Source organism: Carcharodon carcharias, chromosome 12 (genome assembly GCF_017639515.1).
Source record: "Carcharodon carcharias isolate sCarCar2 chromosome 12, sCarCar2.pri, whole genome shotgun sequence".
NCBI classification, from domain to species: Eukaryota; Metazoa; Chordata; class Chondrichthyes; order Lamniformes; family Lamnidae; genus Carcharodon; species Carcharodon carcharias.
Window position 1 is genome coordinate 109,845,613 of NC_054478.1, and position 23,224 is coordinate 109,868,836.

At 40.1% G+C, this 23,224-nt stretch overlaps 1 protein-coding gene across 2 annotated transcripts in view; it reads right to left on the bottom strand.

Moving 5' to 3' along the window:
• Positions 1–23,224, bottom strand: part of vps16 (vacuolar protein sorting 16 homolog) — a 98,589-nt gene that overhangs the window by 36,364 nt on the left and 39,001 nt on the right. For both annotated transcript variants that reach the window (XR_005944589.1, XM_041201020.1), the window contains exons 10-16: positions 18,777–18,871; positions 16,174–16,250; positions 14,648–14,779; positions 8,585–8,712; positions 7,017–7,052; positions 6,554–6,662; positions 922–1,056 (exon numbers count right to left, since the gene is read on the bottom strand). Coding sequence is in view for 1 of the 2 variants with exons in the window: in XM_041201020.1 (XP_041056954.1) it covers positions 922–1,056; positions 6,554–6,662; positions 7,017–7,052; positions 8,585–8,712; positions 14,648–14,779; positions 16,174–16,250; positions 18,777–18,871 (712 nt within the window). In the remaining variant the exon portion in view is untranslated. The remainder of the gene's footprint in view (positions 1–921; positions 1,057–6,553; positions 6,663–7,016; positions 7,053–8,584; positions 8,713–14,647; positions 14,780–16,173; positions 16,251–18,776; positions 18,872–23,224) is intronic.

Genomic DNA, 23,224 nt, shown 5'->3' on the forward strand with positions numbered 1-23,224 from the left:
GAAAGCTGAGAGAAAGTAAGTGATATGTTACAACAGTAATGAGGCTACATTGCTGACCCTGGATTTAAACTCCCGTTGCTTTCAATAACACTACATCAGTGTTGCAATTATTTACAGAAAATAGATTTTCTTTAAAGCTTCCTTTTCCCCTACTCATTTACCGCTGATGCAGCTTCTATTGCTGTGCCACTTCCATGATTAGGTAGTCGGATTCAACAGATAGTATTTATTCCTGTAATTTCAGCTCTATAAGAAAATACAATGTTGTACAAGAAAACTTAGGAACACAGGAATGAGAGTAGTCCATTTAGCTCCTCAAATCTGTTTCACCATTCAATGAGATTATGGCTGATATACAACTAAACTCCACATGGAACTTTGCTCCAAATCCTTTAATCCCTTTGGATAACAAAAATCTATCAATCTCGGATTTAAAATTTACAATTGATCTAACATCAAATGTCATTTGCAGAAGAGAGTTCCACAGTTCTACCATGCTTTGTGTGTAGAAATGTTTCCTAACTTCACTTTTGAAAAGATCTGGCTCTAATTTTTCAACTATGCTCCTTAGGCCTAAACATCCCAACCACGGGAAATAGTTTCTTTCTCTCTATCTACCCTATCTGCTTCCCTTAATATTTTGAATACTTCCATCAAATCACCCCTTAACCTTCTAAATTCCAGGGAATACATGTCCAGTTTGTGTAATCTCTTCTCACAGCTTAAACCCTTGGGAGTCCCAGTATTATTCTTGTAAATCTAAGCTGTCTTCCCTCCAAGACCAATATATCCTTCTTAAAGTGTGGTGCCCAGAACTGAAATTTTGCAGAATTCCCCATTACAAAATACGTTGTGGTTAGCTAATAGTGTTATATTCCCTATTTTAAAATTAAGTTAATGCAAGGATTGAATTTTATTTACCTTTATTGCCAGCTCTGCTCTACCACATTCATAAGCCTTGGCAGCAATTTCGGAATAGGAAATCCCAGGAGTGTCACCAAGTTTGTTGTTGATTGCACGAGCAATGCTGTCATCAGGCTCTTCCTTCTGCTGGACCTGTGGATTGTGGAAGATGGTAATCATTTGGGGAAGTGAAGTTTATGCAAATTGCTTCCAATTATTTGTTCATTGCAACACAAGGTTAAGAGGTTAATAAACAAAAGTTGTTTACAAATATTGTGTATATTTGTGGCTACAGAACATTTATTGCTTAAAGAATTAAAACAAATGTTTTTGAGCATTAACATTGCACCAATTAAAAACACAAACATAAAAATGCTGGAAACACTCAGCAGGTCAGATAGCATTTGTGGAGAGAAAAACAGAGTTAATGTTTCAGGTCTGCAACCTTTCATCAGAACACCTTCATAGACCTCAAACATCGGGTGGAATTCTATCTGTGGTGCACCGTTCCTGATGGCAGAACAGGAAGTGGGTGTCACTTCACCTCTCTTGCTTTTTGCTGGTTCCCAGGGGATTACAATTTAAATTTAAAGTGCCGGCAACGTGCATGGGAGTCACATGCAATCATACAGCAGGGGAAGCTTCTCAGTGGTGAAACCCACCGTCAGCTCACAATAGAGAAGGTAAACACAGGCTACAAAAGAACCTCCTGGTAATCCCAATTGAGAGCTACTACAGCTGCTTGTTTATAGAGCTGTTTAAGGTTCTGCCTTAGATAGGATCGTGGGCGCAGTGGGAGTAGCTGCTCTCCTAAACAGGTTGATTACCTTATTCTTCAGCCTGTGCCTATATTGCTCAATATATAACTATATTATAGCATAATATAGGTATAAAACCAAGCATCCCTGTCATGAAGAGATATTAATATCTCTAATGTTATTGGAAATTATTTTAAAATTGGAATTGCAATAAGGTCTGTGTCTGTAAGTGTCTTAATTGGATTAAAGCCAGCTGGTCTGGGTGCTTTGATGTACAGTGGTTAGAGATGTTAATTAGATAAATGTAAGGAAGTTAAACGGTTAAACCTAAATTTGCATTTGCTGAATAAACCATGCAAAGGAATGGGTAAAATCTTGCACCTAGCTGGGAGGCGCCAAGCAATGTGTTTATATTACTAATAAAATTGATGAAATGAAAGGATTATTGTTAGGAGAGGCAAAATTAAACAGCCTAGTAATACAATAGAAAATTTATATCCAAAGGAAAAGCTAGGTATAAACAGAAAGGAGTTTCTGTGTGTCGGTCAGAAGCATTTAAGATCTAACCAGCCTGAAAGCCTACAACTGTGTCTGCAAAGAAACCAAATTGCAAGGAACCTCATTTTGAATTCATAAGGTCAAATGTGCTTTGCCTGGTGTCTGTTTAAAGTTTATAGGTTATTGTTGCCTTGGTGAAAATTTACCTGGGAGTGATTAATTTGGGGATTTGTTTAAAAGTTATTATGGTAGTAATTTGTAGATGTGTATGTGTTTAAATTGTTGTTAAATTAATAAATGTTTAACTTAGTTTTATATAAAACTCTCTTGAGGCTTGGTGGTCTTATTCTTGAATTCAGAACTGATCTCAAACATACCAATTGAAAATTTAGGTTATGACAGTTGTTCAAGCTTCCCTCTGGGATTTAAACAATTCAGCCTTTACCAATTGCTGTGTCATAACAATATTCTAGTGATCTGAACGAGACGTTTGTCATTTTTACATGTTTGTAAGATGAGGCTAAATTTGTACTGTTAAGCTACTACATTTCATAATAAATAAGCAGATGGAGCAACATTCATGATCAAAGTTGCTGAGTTCAAACAGCACAACCTGCCTTGGCATAATATAAAAATAATGATTATGCTACATTTCCACACATCAGTGAACTACCTTACTTGACCTAAACAAAATATCCCTTAACTAACCTCTTTCTGAATGTGACCAAAGCTCACTCCCACTACATGAAACCTTTGCCTGAACTTAGCAGTCTACTCGAATCTCCAGACTAAAAATGGGATTACATCCATTTTCAGGTGCAGGGATTGCAATGGACAATTCCCCTGAGCCTGGTCAAACTGAGACAGACAGCAGGCAAACTTTTTTCTGCCTGCACATCACCATGATAGCTGTGCGCAGCCCAACATGAAATGCACTGCTAACTGGCTGCGCACTCAGGAGGGGGCCCAAGAGTGTGCATAGTAAACACAACATACATTGAGCCTGATTTTCTCTTCTGGGTGAGTTATGGGGCTATGGTACATTGAAAAAACGTGAGAGATTGATTGTGCAGTGGGGAAGAAATGTCATCTGAAGATGCATTCACTGACCTTGACCACTTGTGTGAGGTCACTGGACTTTTTCCAGCACCGCAGCCAGCTCTTTAGGGTCAAACTCTGGGAACTGACCTCCATGGCCACCTGTTCCCATTCCCTTCACAGGGTATGTATGCCTTGAGGGGCTCCTAGTTCCCTATGGAGAACTAACCTCTCTCCTCCATTAAAACCTCCAGTGCGACATTAAAGAACCTGAGAGCCCTCTCCCTGACCTGTGGCTTCATTTGCACTCTCCTATCTTCTGTTAGAGACTGTTCCACCAGCTGCTATAGCTTGGGTGCACATTCCCTTCATGGTGGCCACAACTCTTCTGCCCAACTCCATTGCCATTAACATAAGACTTATTGAGGGCACAAAGGTGACAGGGTGCTTTGCAAATTTAAATTTCACTTGCAAATATTTTACATTACACTGGTTTCACTTTATTCATGTGTGCATCATCATTATTTGTTGAGATCAGCTTAGTCAAGAGAGCTAAATGTACTGGCACGTCTCATTGTTGGCACATATTGATGGTTACAGGGGAGTTAGGGATATTTCCTTGATTGTGGAGGAAAAAATGTTGTGTTTTTGCAATCACTCCTATTGAGTGTTCATGCTGGTGTCCAGTATTGTATTCACCACTCTTTGGGATGTGGCTGAACTGGCAGACTCAGCTGGCCCTCCCTTCTATACATTGAACTCTGACAAATTCTTTTACACTCTCTGCAGGGATAACTGAAATGTTGTAGGTGAACTCAAAGCCCTGTAAGGACACTGCCAACCGACACCCTGAGATGGACACACATTTGGACAGTATTGACACTACCCTTTTAGTCCTCTCATTTTCTTACCTTGACCCACTGTTCCCACCATGCACCTAGGACACTAGGCCCTTCCCTCTTCCACTCCACCAAGCCTATGATTCCATCCTTTGTCTCCCCTGGATCCCTCTTCTGCTCCTCCCTGCCCTCAATATCACTCCCCTCCTCCTCACCACTGACTCACCCTTGCCGGTCTCAAGCCTCCATGTAAGTTGCCATTCTCCTGCTTCCCTCCCTTGTGCCTCAGATTTCAACAAGGGAAACCTTTGACCTCAGACACAGCTGCAGAAAGGTGACAGTTGCATACCACCTTTAAACGAACGTGACAAGATTTTTGTGCACCGCTGATTTTATCTTGAAAGTAGGACGTAATTTTAAAAATGTTTACACTAATGAGTATTCATGGCATGCAAACATACTACAAGTGGGAACTGCCATAGAATGGTGTGAGGCTTGACATGCCACAAACACACCACTGACTCAATCTCTGCATCTCAACCCACTATCAGGGAATCAAAATTTTGACTTCCACCTAATTCAGTCACCCCACAGGCCTTGATTTCCACTCTTGCAGGCTCCATAAAATCCCCACATTATGTGTTTTTCTCTCCAGGGAGAGAGCCTGACTTGCTGAGTACTTCCAACATTTTTTGTTTTTATTTCAGATTTCCAGTATCTTCAGTATTTTGCTTTGGAAAAGCAGAAAAAATCAATTTCTTCCAATTTTGGATGATATTTTCAAAGCCTGTAATTGGCAACTAAATATCTACCATAGAATTCAGTCTGAGTAATCATTCATATCCAACTATTCTGTCCAAAACCATAATCTCAAAGCATCTGTGAAATCAAGGTCAACAATAAAAAAATCATAATGACCGTAATGAAAGGTTAACTCTGTTTTCTCTCTCCATGGATGCTGTCAGACTTGCTGACCTCTAGAATCTTCTGTTTTTTTCATAATACTAATTTACTGTGGCTTAAAGAAACAGACTTCACTTTGCACACATGGCATTTATAAAGCAAAGATTGATATTAACTGATGATCTAAGTTGCTACTTTGTCGGAAATGAAAATTCCAAGAATGAAAAGAAAATGCTCCAAGTCCATTTACTGGAAGTGGGAAAGTTGCAAAGCTATGGTAAAACAGGAGAGTAGGACTAATTGAATAGCTCTTTCAGAGAGCTAGCACAGGCATGATGGGCCAAATGATCTCATTCTGTGCTGTATAATTCTACAATTCTGAGATCAGTTAAAGCCTGCATAAGTCCCAATGCTTTACTTTCCCTACCAAATCCTTGTTACCACTTGCCCTAACTGCTCGAGTCTCAACCTTGCCCATAGTTGCTGAAACAAACAGGAGCAAGGGGCAAAAAGAACAGTGGAGGAATTGCAAAAAGGTGGAGGCAGTCGGGAACTCCTGCATGAAAGAAATGCCTGCAATCCCTCTCGTGAATACTATTCATGCTTAAGGTTGTGGACCAAGTCTAAATTGGATGTTAGCAGCTACTTTTCCTAAAGATTAATAAACCTGTGGGACAGGTTGCCAACTAATGCTGATTCATTGTATTCCTTCAATAGAAAACAGGACCTATCCCCAGCTGGGGCAGAGATCACCTTGCACAAGAGCAGGTGCCCTGTAAAGTAAATCAGGTCTAAGGTGACCTCCTTGACTGCCTTTGATCTCCTCAGGGGGTCAGAGAGGAATCTTCCAAAATCTTCACTAATTAGACTGGGTTTCTGTTCGTTTTATCACCTCTTCCAGGAAAGTACATGCTTTGGGTAGAAAGAGTGTACGTATTGTGATTCATACCGTATTACAACTGTGGGGGACAGGTTGGATAGACCAGTAGGTCTTTTCCTGTCCATCATTTTCATATGTTCCTAGGAATATTAGAGACATGCAAAAAAAAAGATGTTGTTTCCAGGTCTGAATCAAGAAAGGCTGGATAAGCTAGAACTCAGTGTATTGATTAAACAATCAGAATGCTTGAGTCGACATAACCACATAGTGTTTCCTGGTCTCTCATGTCAGGGAATATCAAAGAAAATCTTGAAAACATTGGGAAAATGACAGTCAAATATGAGCCACGAAGATCCCTGGCTCAACTGCTGGTTTATGCTAAATTAGCTGGTTTCAGCCTGGGCAACAGTGCAGATATTTTAAAATGTCAATGATTAATTAGCCAGTTGTGTTCTTGGTCACTATCTACTGGAGCACATACACATTTGTGTGTAGGGCAGAGACAAGTGCAATCCTGGCTCAGCTGACAGAAACCTATTGATGCTCAAAGTTCAGGCTCATACATGTAAAATGACAAGTGCAAAGTCTTAAGAGAATTGTTGTCAACTGCATAATCACATTTCAAAAGTTGCCAACATCAGTAAACAGTAGATATTAATTTAAATGCACTATAAAGACAAAGCTAGATTACTGAGCACTTATTCCTGAGGGGGAAACAAAGATGAAACATTTACCTTATAGCAGGCCCAGTGAGCCAAGATCCGACTTGCTCCCTGAAATTCTGATATTTTCATGTACTTACAAATCCTTATTGCAAGGGGATAGAGTCTACGCAAAACTAATCTGAGGAAATGAAAAAGATAAGCAGGACTGAAGCAATTCCCTTATTAATTCTTTGTTAATTACAAAAACATCATATACTATGGAGTGGTCAAATATAGAACTGTATCCAAGAATTATTATATCGCAGGATTTTGGTTAGTTATATCCCTACCAAAATGTTAGTAAAATCTAATATTACCCCAAAGCACAGTCACACATTTAGGAGCCAACTCATCAACAGATCTGGAGAAAGCTGTGATCAAATCAGTCAGCCACCATTTCAGTATAGTAAAAATGCAGTATTACTTTTCATTGCACCTTTTTGAAGTAAATCATTATAAAAACAATAGGCATACTGAGTACTCCATAAGTTACCTGTCTATTAGAACTTCAATAGTGAGCTGCTTATATCTGAAACTGTGAGTTAAAGATAAACTTGAAAATAATCAAGATCCTCACTGGCTTTACTATAAAAAATGAGTCCAATACAAGAGGCTCTGGACATCATATCAAATACCATGAGGTAAACACATATTAAAAACTTACTGGTGAGAAAGAGAAGAACCAAATGATAATATATAATGCCCCTTTACAAAATTCCAAAATCATAGATTTACCATCATTAAATTTTGCTGAACAGAGAGAGACATGTTGAAGTTTTTCATCTTGCACTCATCAGGACAAACACAAGAATGTCAAATTTCAAACTATCATAACAATTTATACCATAGGAGAAAAGGGTGCTGATTGGTTGGCAAGTCGGCTCTGATTGCAGAAGTGTTGCCATGGAGAAAACAACATGGGGCTCCCCATGCTTCCAGGTAATTCAAAAAAGGCGCAAGGCTCGAACATATTCCTTTTATTTGCAAATAACAGGTCCCTGTGTATTAGTGTATGTCGCTTCTAGCAAGTGTAAATGAGCCACAATGGTTAATCTTAAATTGGTCGTTAGTGTAACTATTAGCATATTCAGGATTGTTCAGCAAATGTTTCCCAATGTAAGTAGATTTTTTGTTTTGGGTTTTGCTATTAAATTAGCGAGATGCAGTATTCAGTAGTGTGGTTTTGTATAATCAATGGCAAAGTATCACTCAATAAACTCACAGCAAATATCAACATTTTTGGTATCTCAGTACTTCTGTTAGCATGAAGAAAAAGCAGGGTAATTTCAGGGCTAAGATCTAATTTGTGGGTTGGGATGAATGCTTTGATCAATTTCTCACTTTATGATATCAGTTAAATCAATCATTAAGCCTTTCAAACACTTCCTAGTATGTGGAAGTCGTTATTTGTAATAGTTCTAGGATCCCTGATCTCATCGTAACATCAATCTTTCACAACTTTTGTTAAACTGAATGTATTTTTTTAATCATCCGTGCTAGTGTCAATTATGTTAACGCTTCCTCCTGCAATGGGGAGATTTGATGCTCTGGAACATTAAGTTCTCCTGAACCACCAGCATTGTTGTGATCAGCCTACAGAAGGCATGATGCCAGAAGCCTAGGCTGGTCAAGTCTTCACCCCCAAATCAAACTTACCACACAATCAATTAGCTCAGCAGCTAGCATACAATATCACCCACTGAAGGGAATCATGATCAAATGATAGTCAAGACTGGGATGAGAGGTTGGACCTGTGAATGGGAATGGAATCAGTAAGCAGTGTTATTACAGTTACAAGACTGCCCCATAACTTTTTATAACTGAGAAGCTTTTTGTATTTTTGACTGTATTTTGAAAACTATTGTTCAAAATAGGCAAGAGGAATTCTAGTAAGAAAGATAACTAATACCATATAGGATGATAATATGAATTATATTTACTGAAACATCACAAGCAAAAATTAATGTATCCAACTAAATAAATAACTCAAAACAAAAAAAAATTGTTGCAACACAGCTGTGCGATAAAATCACCCAAGTCAGAGATCACATACAAGGATACTGGGGATAACTGAGAGGGATGCCGACGGTATAGTCTCGAATGGCGTTCAACACCCGTAAATCTCGGGCCATCTTCACAAATGTATCTGGTGGAAAGTTGCTGATGAAGCATTTACCAAAAGAAGCGGCCTGTGTCCAAAGTAAACATCACCAATGTCAGTATACACTGTACATGTGAATTTCACACATTTAATTCTTCCCCTTTTCTAGATTAAGGAATAATTGTGACAGGCAGTGATAGCTATCTACGATATAAAATGGTCACAAATTACCACAATACCATCAGTTGTAACGCAAGTTTGACAATATTGCACAACCAGATACCATGCACTGGCAGTTACAAATATTGCAATGCCAGTCACGTCATTAAATTTTGTTAATAAAAATAAACAATCATTGCATTTTTGGGTTGTAATGGGACAGCAAAAATAGGAGGAATGCTAAAGCTTCAATCAGGTATACCAATATTAAAGGAACAGTAAGTAATTATAGCCTGTTGAATCGTTGCTATGTGAAATCACTATTTTTTAAAAATTCATTCATGGAATGTGGGCGTCGCCAGCCAGGCCAGCATTTATTACCCAGCCCTAGTTGCTCCTTAGTTCAAGGGCATTTAAGAGTCATTTAAGGATCAGGGGGCACGTGTAAGCCAGACCAGGTAAGGACGATAGATTTCCTTCCCTAAAAGGACATTAGTGAACTAGATGGGTTTTTACAATAATCGACAGTGGTTTCATGGTCATCATTAGACTATTAATTCCAGGTTTTTTTTATTGAATTCAAATGCCACCATCTGCTGTGGTGGGATTTGAACCCGGGTTCCCAGAACATTACCCTGGGTTTCTGGATTACTAGTCCAGTGTCAATAGCTCTATAGAGAAAAACTGATTCAGGGATACAGGTAGTGAACTGCACTTTCCATTTTGAACTCTGGGGCTGGTTAGATGCGCTGAAATGTTCTTAGTCCTGTACATTCTACAGCTCACTTAAGAGTACCTACAGGCAAATATTAGCTAAGTTAGTGACAGATCATATAGTGGGCTAATTTTGATATGCATAGAAAATTATTCCTGCTGTATATAAGTTTTTTGATGTGATGTACAAGGAAACATGATTGAATAATGGCAAATTTCTAATTTTAAGGTAGATTTCTGGCTAGTGGCTGATCACTCAATGCAACCATAATAAGAACCTGATGCTCTGAGCTATCGACTATTGTTCTCTCGAAGGGTACTGAGTATGAGCTCAACAATACAATGCTGCTTCTGAAGTTTCAAAAACCTAATGCGCACGTAGAGGAACATTCTGCCACAACATCTCTATCTTGCATGATCCTGAATTGATGCCACTATTTTGATAACATGATCACATTACCTTCCACAACAGGGCAATAAATTTCTAATACACTATTTTGTTTCATCCTTGTCAACATTCTCCTATTCTGTCCTGAATGTGTTGATTCCTTGTTGAGGTACCAATTCATAACTATTAGTCACCTTATGATACTTTGCCCAAATGATCATTCTTAACCTGTGAACGCAGATGGTGAAAATTGGCAGATCTGATGGGCATCACTACTGTGGCTGTTCAAGTCTTCACCTCACATCTGCATTACTAACAAGTTGCACTGGATAGTGATTAGAGGCAGGTACTCATGGATACTGAAGCCATTGGAGCATCTTAGTCGTCACTCATGTTAAAAGCAATAAGACATCAAACAAGTATGGAACCTGGGATCAAAGTTCCCCTTAAACTGTGGCTTTGCGGCAACCCAAAAGTTCCCATACAAGCCATGCATAAGTCAGCCCTTTAAATTACCACGTGTGCAATTTCAAGTGGCTGCACACTTAAGCAAATTGCTTGCACACTCCAAAAAAATTTAGAAGATATGTTGCCTGGAACCTTCCTGGTTTGTACGGCTTATTAACTTGCATATTGAGATGTACCAGAGATCCCCTGAGCTAACTTCAGAAAGTGTCTGCTGCCCTAAGGAAAATAAACACTGCAATCACTGCTGAAAATGTTTTCGTTAGTATATAAAAGACCATGTTAATAAAAGGGGAAGTTGGTTGAAAGCCTGACAAAACACCAAAATCCTTGCGGAATCCTAAAGTCTTGGAACATCAGTTTTGCTTTCTGCCCGTTTTCAACCACAATCTCCAACTCAATATTGTTGATAGCACATAAATTGATACTGTTATTGATCTGCACATCAGAAATTAAAATCAACATTATATTACAAGCTTTATTCAGAAGATTCTTTTAAGAACAAAAGAAGCACTGCTTCAAGAATACAGTAAACTATATTATTGTAGAACCAAAAGTTCACATTTGCCTACTATCTGAAACGTTCCAGTTGTATTCTTGGATAGTCCATTAAGACTTAACACAGTGAGCTTTATAAGCCAGAACAGAAATTTTCCCCATATTCAGTCACTTGTTCGCACCTCAATCACTTACAAAACTACTGGCAAAAACCTTGGGCTAAAATTTGATAAAGAGGAAGTAATAGAAAAGCTATCCTTAAAAGTTGATATGTCACCAAAACTGGATGAGGCACGTCTGAGGATGAGTCACATCCGAGGATGAGGGAAGTATGGGTGGAAATTATAGAGATAGTGGCCCTAACCTTCCAATCCTCCTTAGATACAGGGATGGTGCCAGAGGACTGGAGAATTGCAAATGTTACATCCATGTTCAAAAAAGGGTGTAAGGATGAACCTAACAACTACAGGTCAGTCAGTTTAACCACAGTGGTCAGAAAATTCTCAGAAACAATAATCCAGGATAATGTTAAATCACTTGAACAAACGTGGTAAAGCTGGTATGGACTTATTAAAGGCAAATTGTGTTTAACTAACTTGCTCGAGGTTTTTTGACGAGACAACAGAGGGATGATGATGGTAATGTGGTTGATGTGTACATAGGACTTCCAAAAGGTATGTGATAAAGCACACGTAAGAGGCTTGTCAGCAAAGTTATAGCCCACAGAATAAAAGTGACAGTGGCAGCATGTGCACAAAGTTGGCTGAGTGACAGGAAACAGTAGTAGTTAAAGACTATTTGTCAGACAGAAGGAAGATATATAGTCAGGTTCCCTATGGTTGGTATGACGACTGCTGCTGTTCTTGATACAAATTAATGGCACACACTTGGTTGTGCAGGGCACAATTTCAAAATTTGAAGATGGCACAAAACTTGAAAGTATTCTGAACCTGTGAGGAGGATGGTGATAGACTTAAAGAGGACACAGATAGGTTGGTGAAATGGACAGGCAGTTGGCAGATTAAATTTAGTGCAGAGAAGTGTGAAGTGATACATTCTGGTAGAAGAACAAGGAGAAGCAATATAAAATGAAAGACACAATGCCGGAGCTTGTACATGAATTATAAAAAGGCAGCATGCAGGTACAGCAAGTTGTTATGACCTTAGCAGATGTTAATTACTGCACAAACCAAATTCCAGAGGGAAACATGGCTTACGGGCCATACCCTTTTTTTGTATTCTGAAAATGAGAAAAAATGTATTGATCTCAGCAGTAAGATGTCCAGTAACAGTTCTGGGATTTTAAAAATTCAGAGTAAAAGTTTTATAAACAAACTTAAGCACACAAGATTACAATTGCATAGTTAAAATTAGTTTTACAAATCATTCTCTACTTGGTCTTAGAAAGTCAGGCCCACAAGTAAACACCTTCAAAGCAACACTCCCTTTATAGATGTTTAGCTATAAAAATCCAGTAATATTACCCAAGGTAAATTATTGTAGTTTTAATAGAGGCATACCACATGACCTCAAACTCTCTTCCACTTTGCTGTGGAAATCCAAAATTTTAGAACAAGATAGCTTTTTGCAGCCCAAAACTTTCTGGTTTGACTGGGTGGCTGATTTAAACTTTTTCCAGCCTAGAGCTGTTTCCAGAAGATCTTCCTCACACAGCCAATAGCCCACGATTAAGCCAACAGATCACAGTTAAGTCAACAGCTACAGCTACCAGCCAACCACTGCCAGGTCTCCATAGTAACTTTAAAATACCTTTTTCCTCCTTTCAACTCATGTTTCACTCTTGCACCTCTTTGAAACACAAATCCTTCTAAATATAAAATCTTTCATTATTCTATTTTGTCTCCGCTTTCCGGTCAATAAAATATAATATACCCTCTTCAATTTAACCATAGAACTCCTGTAAGAAACAAACATGGTTATTGTCACACCTGACTTCTCTTTGATAATTGAGCAAACTCTCACCTTATCTAAAAATGCAAATGTTAGATCCAACCTACTCACTCGTACCTCAACCCTTCATAATATCTTATTACAAATGCGCAAACCTAACAACTCAATCCTGATATGTTTTAAACCCTCCAGGCAAACTGTCTTCTAGTAACCTTCCTCAGCTTGATTAAATCATTTACATACACAGCCTTCTTCACAGAATAACACAATATACACCAAAAATATTTTTAAAATCACATCCATTCTCACAAAGTAATTAAGAAGGCAAATAGAATGTTGGCCTTTATTGCAAGAGGAATGGAGTGTAAAAATTGGGAAGCCTTGCTACAACTGTACAGGGCATTGGTCAGACCACACCTAGAGTATTGTGTGAAGTTTTGCTTACCTTGCTTAAGGAGGGACATGCTTGCATCGGAGGCAGTTCAGAGAAGATTTGCTAGGCTGACTGGGATGAAGGAGTTATCTTATGATGATTACTTTTTGGGTTGGGCCTATATTCATTGATGTTTAAAAGAATAATAGGTGATTTTAATGAAACATACAAGATTCTGAGGAGGCTTGACAGGGCAGTTGCTCAGATGTTGTTTCCCCTCATGGGGGAGTCTAGAAGCAGGGCGCATAGTTTCAAAATAAGGGGTCTCACATTTAAGAGATGAGGAATTTCTTCTCTCAACGAGGGTTGTTAGTGTTTGGAATTCTCTCTCCCAGTGAACAGTGGAGGTTGGTTCACTGAATATATTCAGGGCTGAGTTAGATAGGTTTTTGACTGATATGAGAGTCAACTTATGGGGACAGACAGGAAAGTGGAGTTAAGACCACAATCAGATCAACCATGATCTTATTGAATGGTAGAGCAGGTTTGAGGGGCCAAATAGCCTGCTTCTGCACCTATTTCTTATGCTCTTATGTGGGCTCAAGGGCAGAAAGACCTGTTGGTATATGTGTAAAAATCTTTGAAGGTGGCAGAGCAGGTGGAGAAAGTGGTTAATAGACATACGGGATCTTGGGCTTTATAAATAGAGGCAAAGAGTACAAAAGCAAGTAAGTTTTGATGAATCTTTATAAAACACTGGTTTTGTTTAAACTAGAGCATTATGTCCAATTCTGGGCATCACACTTTAGGAAGAATGTGAAGGCATTGGGAAGGGTATGGAAAAGATTTACAAGAATGTTGCGGGAATGAGAGACTTCAGCTACATGAATAGATTGGAGAAGCTGGGGTTGTTCTCCTTAAAGGGCAAAAGGTTGAAAGGAGATTTGATAGAGGTGTCCAAATTCATGAAGGATCTGGCCAGAGTTGGTAGGAAGAAACTGTTCCCACTGGAACAAGGTTGAGAAGCAGGCGATTCCAATTTAAGATGAACTGCAAAAATACCAAAGGCAACATGAGAAAATACTTCTACATGCAGCGAGTGGTTAGAATTTGGAATTCATGTCCAAGTGTGATGAAGGCAGAGTCAATCATGGCTTTAAAAAGGGAACTGGATAGCTACCTGAACAGAAAGGGTTTACAAGGCTATGGGGAAAGTACTGGGGCAAATGGGACTAGCTGAGCTGCTCTTACAGAGGGCTGGCATGGACACCTCTTACTGAATAGCAGCCTCCCATGCTGTAACCATTCATTCAAAAATCTTGCTTCAAAATTTATTACAGAATAGCCGTACATGGAGAATATAAATCATAAGCTTTGATACAAAACACATGACAGTGATGCAAATTTATTAGACGTGCCCTGAGTGTTAAACCAGAATAACATTGTACAAAGGACAAGGATGCCCTCTTGCTTTTACTTAGTGCTGTACCCCATCTACAAGATATGGGCTCTTACCCTCAGCAGAGTCTTCTGCATCTCAGGTTCATACTCATTGCCTGCTGCCTCAATGCACTGCTGTACGGCCTCAAACAAGAGGTTTTGCTCCTTTATCTCTCGTAAATACTCATCTGCCTTCTGGCTCTCTTTCTATGAACACAAATTAAGATTGCACTTAATCTAACAGACATACTAAAGTTGCATGCTCTCCAAAATTATTTTACATGTTAAGTTCAACAAGATGTAGATAAAAATATAATGCTTTTTTCCTTCAAAGATTAATCAAACCCTGTTAATGCTATGCACTTTTGATAGACCTGATCTCTCACTATCTCAATGGATTCACATTCTGGGACAATTCTCAACTTGGAGCCTCAGTCACAGCTGATCTTTACTTGCGCTTCACCCGTAAAACCATCTGGCAGAGACCAAAATAGAGAGATCATACAAAGGACTGTGGGCTCAGTGTTTGGAACACTTCTCACAGGGTATATTGTTCCCAAGTCAGGTCAGCACCAAGATTTCTAAACTACCTTCTGAGCTTGCACTCTGAACAGGATGGATACAGGATCTGGGGAAATAGAGATAGCACCACCACTGACACAGGTAGGCCATCCTCCTGTCCTGTAAATTTCATAATTCTGTGGAAACTCTCTAGCCCAGAGAGTGGTTTAGAAAAGCGAGTACTGACCTCAGTTTAGGATGACTGCATCAATTCACTGGAGTTTAGAAGAATGAGAGGGGATCTCACTGAAACGTATAAAATTCTGACAGGGATGGACAAACTGGATGCAGGGGTAATATTTCCTCTGGCTGGGGGATCTAGAACAAGGGATCACAGTCTCAGGATACAGGGTAGATCAGTTAGGACTGAGATGAAGAGAAACTCCTTCAGTCAGAGGGTGGTGAACCAATGGAATTCTCTACCACAGAAGGCTGTGGAGACCAAGTCACTGAATATATTTAAGAAGCAAATAGAGATTTCTGGGCTTTAAAGGCATGAAGTGGTAGGGGGAGAACGCGAGAGCATGGCCTTGAGGATCAGCTATGATCACATTCAACGGTGGAGAAGGCTTGAAGGGTCGAATGACCAACTCCTGCTCTTACTTACTGTCTCAATGTCCAATTCTGGCCTACTCACAGGCAATAACGAGAGTTGATAATCTTGCTCAACACACAGGTTGAGGTTATTACTGAGATCAGGGCCTAGGCAGCTGAAGACAAGTGGTGGTAGGGGTGGGTTGAATTACAGAGATAGGGAGGGGTGAGCCATGAAGTTTTTAAATCAAAGTGAAAATTTAAAATTTGAGGTGCCGTGGCGGCAACGTTAGTCATCAAGAACAGGTTGATGGATGAGTGGGGCTTATGTAGGATAGGATATGGGCAGGAGAGTTCTGGATGAACTAAAGCTTAGAGAAGGTGGAGAATAAAACATACATACAGCAAATATTTATTGGCTCTTTTTAATTTTCATCTGTCAAAATAGAATAGTTGTGATTAAGGAGCAATAACAAAATTACAGGAAAGGTAGCAGCAAAACATACCTCATATTCTTTATGAGCTTCCAGCAGAAGTGCACCAGGTGCCATTGAGGCAATTTTGAAAATATCTTGACAAGCAGCTGAAAGCAGCAAAGCCAAAAAAAAAAACAATGACACAAGAAGCTAGCAGAATCATATACTTCACTGTCACAAAACCATATTTAAAGATAAGACAGCCATCCTAACTAAGATAGGTACCCAATTTTGGGATCATTGTGCAAGGTAGAAAATGCTGCTCTGAAATGTTTCAAATTATATGATTTACATGATTTTTGAAACCACAAAGGAGATATTAGATCAAATGGCCAAAAGTTTGGTAAAAGAGGTAGGTTTTAAGAAGTGTCTTAAAGGAAAAAGTGAGGTGGAGAGGTATAGGGAGGGAATTCAAAAGATTGGGGCCTAGACAACTCGAGGCACAGCCATCAGTGATGGAGCAATTATGATTGGGAATACACAATAGGCTGGACTTGGAACAACATGGATATCTTGGAGGGCTGTGGGTTGAAAGGGGATTAGAGAGATTGATGGGGCAAAGCCATGGAGGGATTTGAAAACAAGAATACGAACTTTAAAATCAAGACAATGTTTGAGCAGGAGCCAACATAGGAGAGCAAGCTCAGGGGTGATAGTAAAATGGGTAGAGTTGCCAACTCTGGTTAGGCATATTCCAGGAGATGCCGGTGGAAGTGATGTCTCTGGAAGCTGATGGGTGTGGTACTAGCAAGTGAAGCTAGAGAAAAGGGCATAGAACAAAATGTGCTAAGGGTAAAGTTGAGGTAAGTTAGAGAGGGAATATAATCAGCATCGACTAGTTGAGCCAAATGCTTTCTTTCTGTGCTGTATATTTTATATAGTTCAAATGTGAGATTGGCAGCTACAAAGGTAGGACTTTGCTCTATTGAGCTTTTCCGTCAAGCTGGTCACCTGGACTTGAGACCTGTCAGCTGTTTCCATCAACTGTGAACACTGACTCATTGTGACACAGAGAGAATGAACCTGTCTCCACTAAATTCCACTACTGAGTCTGAACAATTCCTTCCCCTGCCAGTTGCTCTTGAGGGATGGAAATCTGCAGGGCACCACAATCTGCCTGGTTATCACCAATTCAATTTGACACTAATTGATAACATTAATAACACTAACTAATCACTTAGTCATTTGGTAGTACAGAACTTGAGTATTGCTGAGAAAAAGAGACTTGTTTGTGTCAAAGCTTTTCGTCTTGCAATCAAAGACATATCGCAAGAAAATATCAATGTCAGGGGAAACAACATATTTATACTGTATAAGAGGAGAATGCTGATTGGTTGGCAAGTGCACTCTGATTGGTAGAGGCATTGCCATGGAGAATGTACCAGCTGATGGTGACTGACAGTTAACTGCCAAGTATTGTTTGAAATTTAAATCAGCTTTGGCAAAAAGTCTCTTTTTTCAGCAATAATTAATCATTATGCAAGCATCCAGCCAGTGTCAACCAAGCCTAACCCTGGCTCAAAAATCAGTGCCCATTCCTATAGCTCTGAATCCTGAGTGAGCATCACCTCAATTGATTGGAGCACTAATCAATTGGTCAATAGGCCATTTGGATATTTCCATCAAGTGGTCTCTACCAACACCAAGTCGGGCTTTTCCGTGGGAAGGTCAAGAGGTACTTGAACGCAGGTTGTGACTGGCTGAAGGCCTGTCCCTGACATAGGGAATGTCTGGTAACACCTGAGTCCAGACTGTGATTGGCTAGCAATCGGTCTTGGCCATCTGGAGGGTCAGGTGGTACCTGAGCATGGGCTGTGATTGGCTGGTGGCCAGTCATGGCCGCTGTTGCCAGGAGCTGACATGCTCCTGGAATGCTTTGTTTGGCCACCAGGAGATTGAGGCCGTTTCCTGGCAGGGTGGGGGTGGGGGGTCAGGGGTTGGCAATTCTAGGAACGGGACTTGCTGTGAATTAAGGCATGGGCAGCAGAGCTTTGGAAGACCTCAAGTTTAGGGAGGGTAGAAGTGGGAGCCAGGAGTTTGCTAGAATAATTGAGGCTGGATGCAACTACGACATGGGTGAGAAGCACAATGAAATGCTGAGCATAGACTAGAAGTAATTCCCATAAGGGGAAAGAGATGTTATAAGAGTCTTGCCTGGCACTTCCTAACACCACTTACAAAGGAAACTGATACATGCATGTAGTACCACCAAGAATAATTTAGAAGTTCAAAGTGTTAACAGTTGTGCTTCAAAATAACAGAATAATGCTGGAAATACACATAAGTCTGGCAGAATTTAAAAGAGATTAAAATGGAACAGTATATCAACACAGTACCTATATCACTCAACATTTTAACCTATCTTTTCTCTTATTGCTTTCTCGATGTTGCATTTTTCTGATATTTTGTTTTTGGTATTCTTCTGGCAAGATCTGATATTCTTGCGTATCTGCGCTGATGAGTGCAAGACGAAAAGCTTTGACAGCAGGTTTCTTTTTTCAGCAATATTAAAGTTCAAGTGACTTAGTACTTTGTTTTTATTTGAAAGCTCCAGGTTTACACGTAGTATGCTGTAAAATTAAACTACAAATATTTAATAACACCACTCTTTGTTGAATAAGCACAGCACTTACTTGGGACCTCATGTAGAAATTCATGGCTGGAAGAACCAATGATGCGAACACCATCAACCTCAGGGACTAAGTGAACATCTTCATCTTGATAAAATCTGAACATCAGTTAAGGATTTAAATGTTCACATCATTTATGGATTGTATAATGAATACAAAAGCATAACTAAATGACGACATGCAATTTCCTACTTTTCAGTAAGCCACTTACTTCACAGCAAAGTAGAGCCAATGCAGGTTTCTTACTTATTAAGGAAAAAATAAGAACATAAGAAATAGGAGGAGTATGCCATACAGTCCCTGAAGTCTGCTCCACCATTCAATATGAGCATGGCTGATCTTAGAACCATAGGAAAGTTACAGCACAGAAGGAGGCCATTCAGCCCATCTTGTCCATGCCAGCCCGAGGACACCCAGGTGCCATTTCTAATCCCACCTTCCTGCACCTGGTCCATAGCCCTGCAGCTTACAGCACTTAAGGTGAAGATCCAGGTACTTTTTAAAAGAGTTTAGAGTTTCTGCCTCTACCACCAACTTGGGCAGTGAATTCCAGACACCCACTACCCTCTGCATAAAAAAGTTCTTCCTCATGTCCCCCCTACACCTTCTGCCACTTATCTTGAATCTATGTCCCCTGGTTCTAGAATTCTCCACCAAGGGAAACAATTGATCCTGTCCACTCTATCTATTCCCCTCATGATTTTGTATACCTCATTCAAGTCATCTCTCAGCCTTCTTTGTTCTAAAGAAAACAACCCCATCCTATCCAATCTCTCCTCGTAGCTACACTTTTCTAACCCTCTTGTGAACCTCCTCTGCAGAGCTATTATGTCCTTCTTGTAATGTGGTGACCAGAACTGCACACAATACTCTAGTTGTGGCCTCACCAGTGTTCTATACAATTCCAACATTATATCCTTACTTTTATATTCCATACCTCTGCCAGTGAAAGACAGCATTCTATATGCCTTCTTTACAACCTTGTCTACTTGAACTGCTGCCTTCAGGGACCTGTGTATTTGTACGCCAAGATCTCTCCCTTCACCTACCCCTCTTAGTATATTCCTATTTATTTTGTAATCCCTGTAACTGTTTGACCTCCCTAAACGTATGACCTCACATTTCTCTATGTTAAAATACATCTGCCACTTTACCGCCCACACCACCAACCCATCTATTTCGTTTTGGAGATTATGGCTGCCCTCTATACTATCCACTACTCAGCCAATCTTTGTGTCATCTGCAAATTTCCCAATCATGCACCCCACGTTCACGTCCAAATCGTTAATATATAACACAAACAGCAAGGGTCCCAACACCGAGCCCTGTGGAACACCATTTGAGACAACTTTCCATTCACAAGGGCATCCATCAACCATTTCCCTTTGTTTCCTGTTACAAAGCCAACCTTTTATCCAGTTTGCCACATTACCCTGAATCCCATGGGCTTTTACTTTCCTGACCAATTTGCCATGTGAGACCTTGTCAAATGCCTTGCTAAAATCCATGTACACAACATCCACTGCACTACCTTCATCAACCCTTCTTGCCACTTCCTCAAAGAATTCAATCAAATTTGTGAGGCAAGACCTTCCTTTAACAAATCCATGCTGACCATCCCTGACTAGTCCATGCCTTTCCACATGACAGTTAATCCTATCTCTCAGGATTGATTCTACTAATTTGCTCACCACTGATGTAAGACTAACTGGCCTATAATTGTTTGGCATTCCCTTTGATCCCTTTTTAAACAATGGAACTATGTTTGCATTTCTCCTATCCTCCGGTACCTCCCTTATATCTAGTGAAGATTGGAAAATCATCTTCAAAGCATCTGCTATCTCCTCCCTGACTTCCTTCAGCAGCGTCGGAAACAATCCATCTGGCCCTGGTGATTTATCAACTTTCAAGGATTTCAACCCTTCTGCATAAAATCAGGTTTCTCACCTGCTCCCCGTGCCCCTTGATTCCTCAAGTGTAGTAAAGTGGAGTGCTGTGTACCTTTAAGAGAATGTATTAGCCGACCACGTGACTATATTAACCAATCACTACACAGCACGGGATTCTTGGGTAACTAAGTCTAGAGCTGGAGGTGATTAAAGAAGCACATAGGATGTTAGTGCTCTGTTCTTAGTTCCAATAAACCACCAGTGTTTGTTCAGTTAATCAGTCTCTCTGTCTACATTGTTTCAAGCACCAACTAGTGCGTTAATATCAAGGGCACAGCTAGCATTCGCCGGACAAAGCAAACCTGATAACCAAAAACATAAAATTGGCGACGAGGGTAAACTGGATCAACTGTTGGCAGTCAAAGAAAGCCGCAGTAAGCCAGCTACATTGCTTCGCCACTACCTTGAAAGCTGTTTGAAAGCACAGTCTCCTTAGTCATTGAGTATACTGCAGTTTGGGCATCTTGAACCATTTGATCCCATTTCCGATGACTGGTCTCATTACTTCAAACGCCTAACGCTCTTCTTTACCTCTAATGACATCATGGGGAGGACAAAAAGAGGGCAATTCTTTTGTCCTCATGCGGGAGCAAAACGTATGGGCTAATCTGCAGCCTCATATCACCTAACACACCCAATATGAAGACCTTCGACGAGTTAGTAAACATTGTATAAAACCACCTGAAGCCAAAGCCCTCAGTCACTATGCAACGTATTAAATTCATTTCGAGAAATAGGCTTCCAGGAAAGACAATCACTGGCTATGTAGCTGCTTTAAAGTAATTAATGGAATATTGAGAGTTCGGAACTTCAAATAATGACATGAGATACCGATTAATATGCAGAATCGGGGCACGATGCTGCTCAAAGGCAATTGCTTTCTGAAACTAATCTAGACTTCAGTAAAGCATTAGAATTGGCAACAGCCATGGAGAGCGCTGTTAGAGACTCAGAGGCAATAAAAGATACACAAAATGGCTCCGTCCATCTTGTAGGGCAGGAAGAACCGGTAACAAAAGGTGCAAAAATGTTGGACTCCGCAGAAAGGCAGGGAACAATGTAGAGACCATTGAAGAACAACAGTACTACAGTGAAAACCCACAACATTAATGAGAGAAATGCATCCAGGCAGCCTGCAGGCAATTGGCAATTCAGAAATATCAAATGCTTTTTCTGCCACCGCAATGGTCATATAATGCCGTAGTGTCAAGATAGGCTGGGACAACACTTTTAAAAACAAAAGTAGAAATCACGAAATCTGCCTCGTTGAAGAACCAGAGGAAGCAAAATCTGACATCTATTCATTATACAACCTGAAAGTGGGCAGAACTGAGCCAATTCAGGTAGTCATTAGAGTCAATGAACAACCCATCAAGATGCAGGTCGGTACTGGGGCATCAATGTCTGTCATAGGAGACACTCGAACAAAGGAGTCCATCCATTAAGTTTGGAAGAATCGGGCACTAAATTAAAAACATATATGGGTGAAGAAATATGAGTGAAAGGGATATGTCAAGTCCTGGTGCAGTATGCGGATCAGTCTGCAAATTTACCCCTTATAGTAGTAGCTGGGGCAGGCCCCAGTTTAATTGGTGGCAACTGAGGCAAAAAGATTAAATTGCAACGGGCCGAGATTTTTCAAATCAGAATGAGAGACTTACAGAATTGTTACAAAAGTACACTTCCATTTTCAGTGATGAGCTAGGAAGGATTCATGGGCTACAAGCCAAAATCCACATAGACCCTAATGCAACCCCCAGATTTATCAGAGCCAGATCAATCCTTTATGCTCTATGGGACAAGGTCGAGACCAAGGTACACAGGCTGGAAAAGTTGGGTATCTTACAGCTGGTGCAAATTTCCAAATGGGCGGCACCCATAGTACCCATACTGAAGCCAGATCAAAGTGTTTGTTTATGCAGTGACTATAAGTTAACTGTAAGCAGAGTGGACAAACTTGATAGACACCCGATACTGAAGATTGACAAATTATATTAGAAATTGGCAGGGGGCATCACATATTCAAAACTCAACATGAGCCACGCCTACCAGCAGGTAGAGTTGGAAGGCGGCTCTAGGGAATTCGTGACCATCAATGCACATCGAGGATTGTATCAATATACTTGACTACCCTTTGGGGTCTTATCAGCGTGTGCCATTTTCCAGCGTACCATGGAAAATCTGCTATAGGGACTGCCCCAAGTCGTTGTTTATCTGGATGATGTCTTAGTCGATGAAGAACGCTTAGCTAATTTGAAGGAGGTGCTGAAACGCTTCTCACAAATAGGGGTGCACTTGAAGCGAGAAAAATGTCTTTTCCAAGCCAAAGAGGTAGTTTACTTGCGTCATAAGATTGACGTGCAGGGCCTGCACCCCGTGGAAGAAAATGTCAAGGCTATTCATGAGGTACCTGCACTGAGAAACACTACAGAACTAAAGACCTTCTTAGGCATGATAAACTACTGTGGGCAATTTCTCCCAAATCTATCAACTCTACTGGCT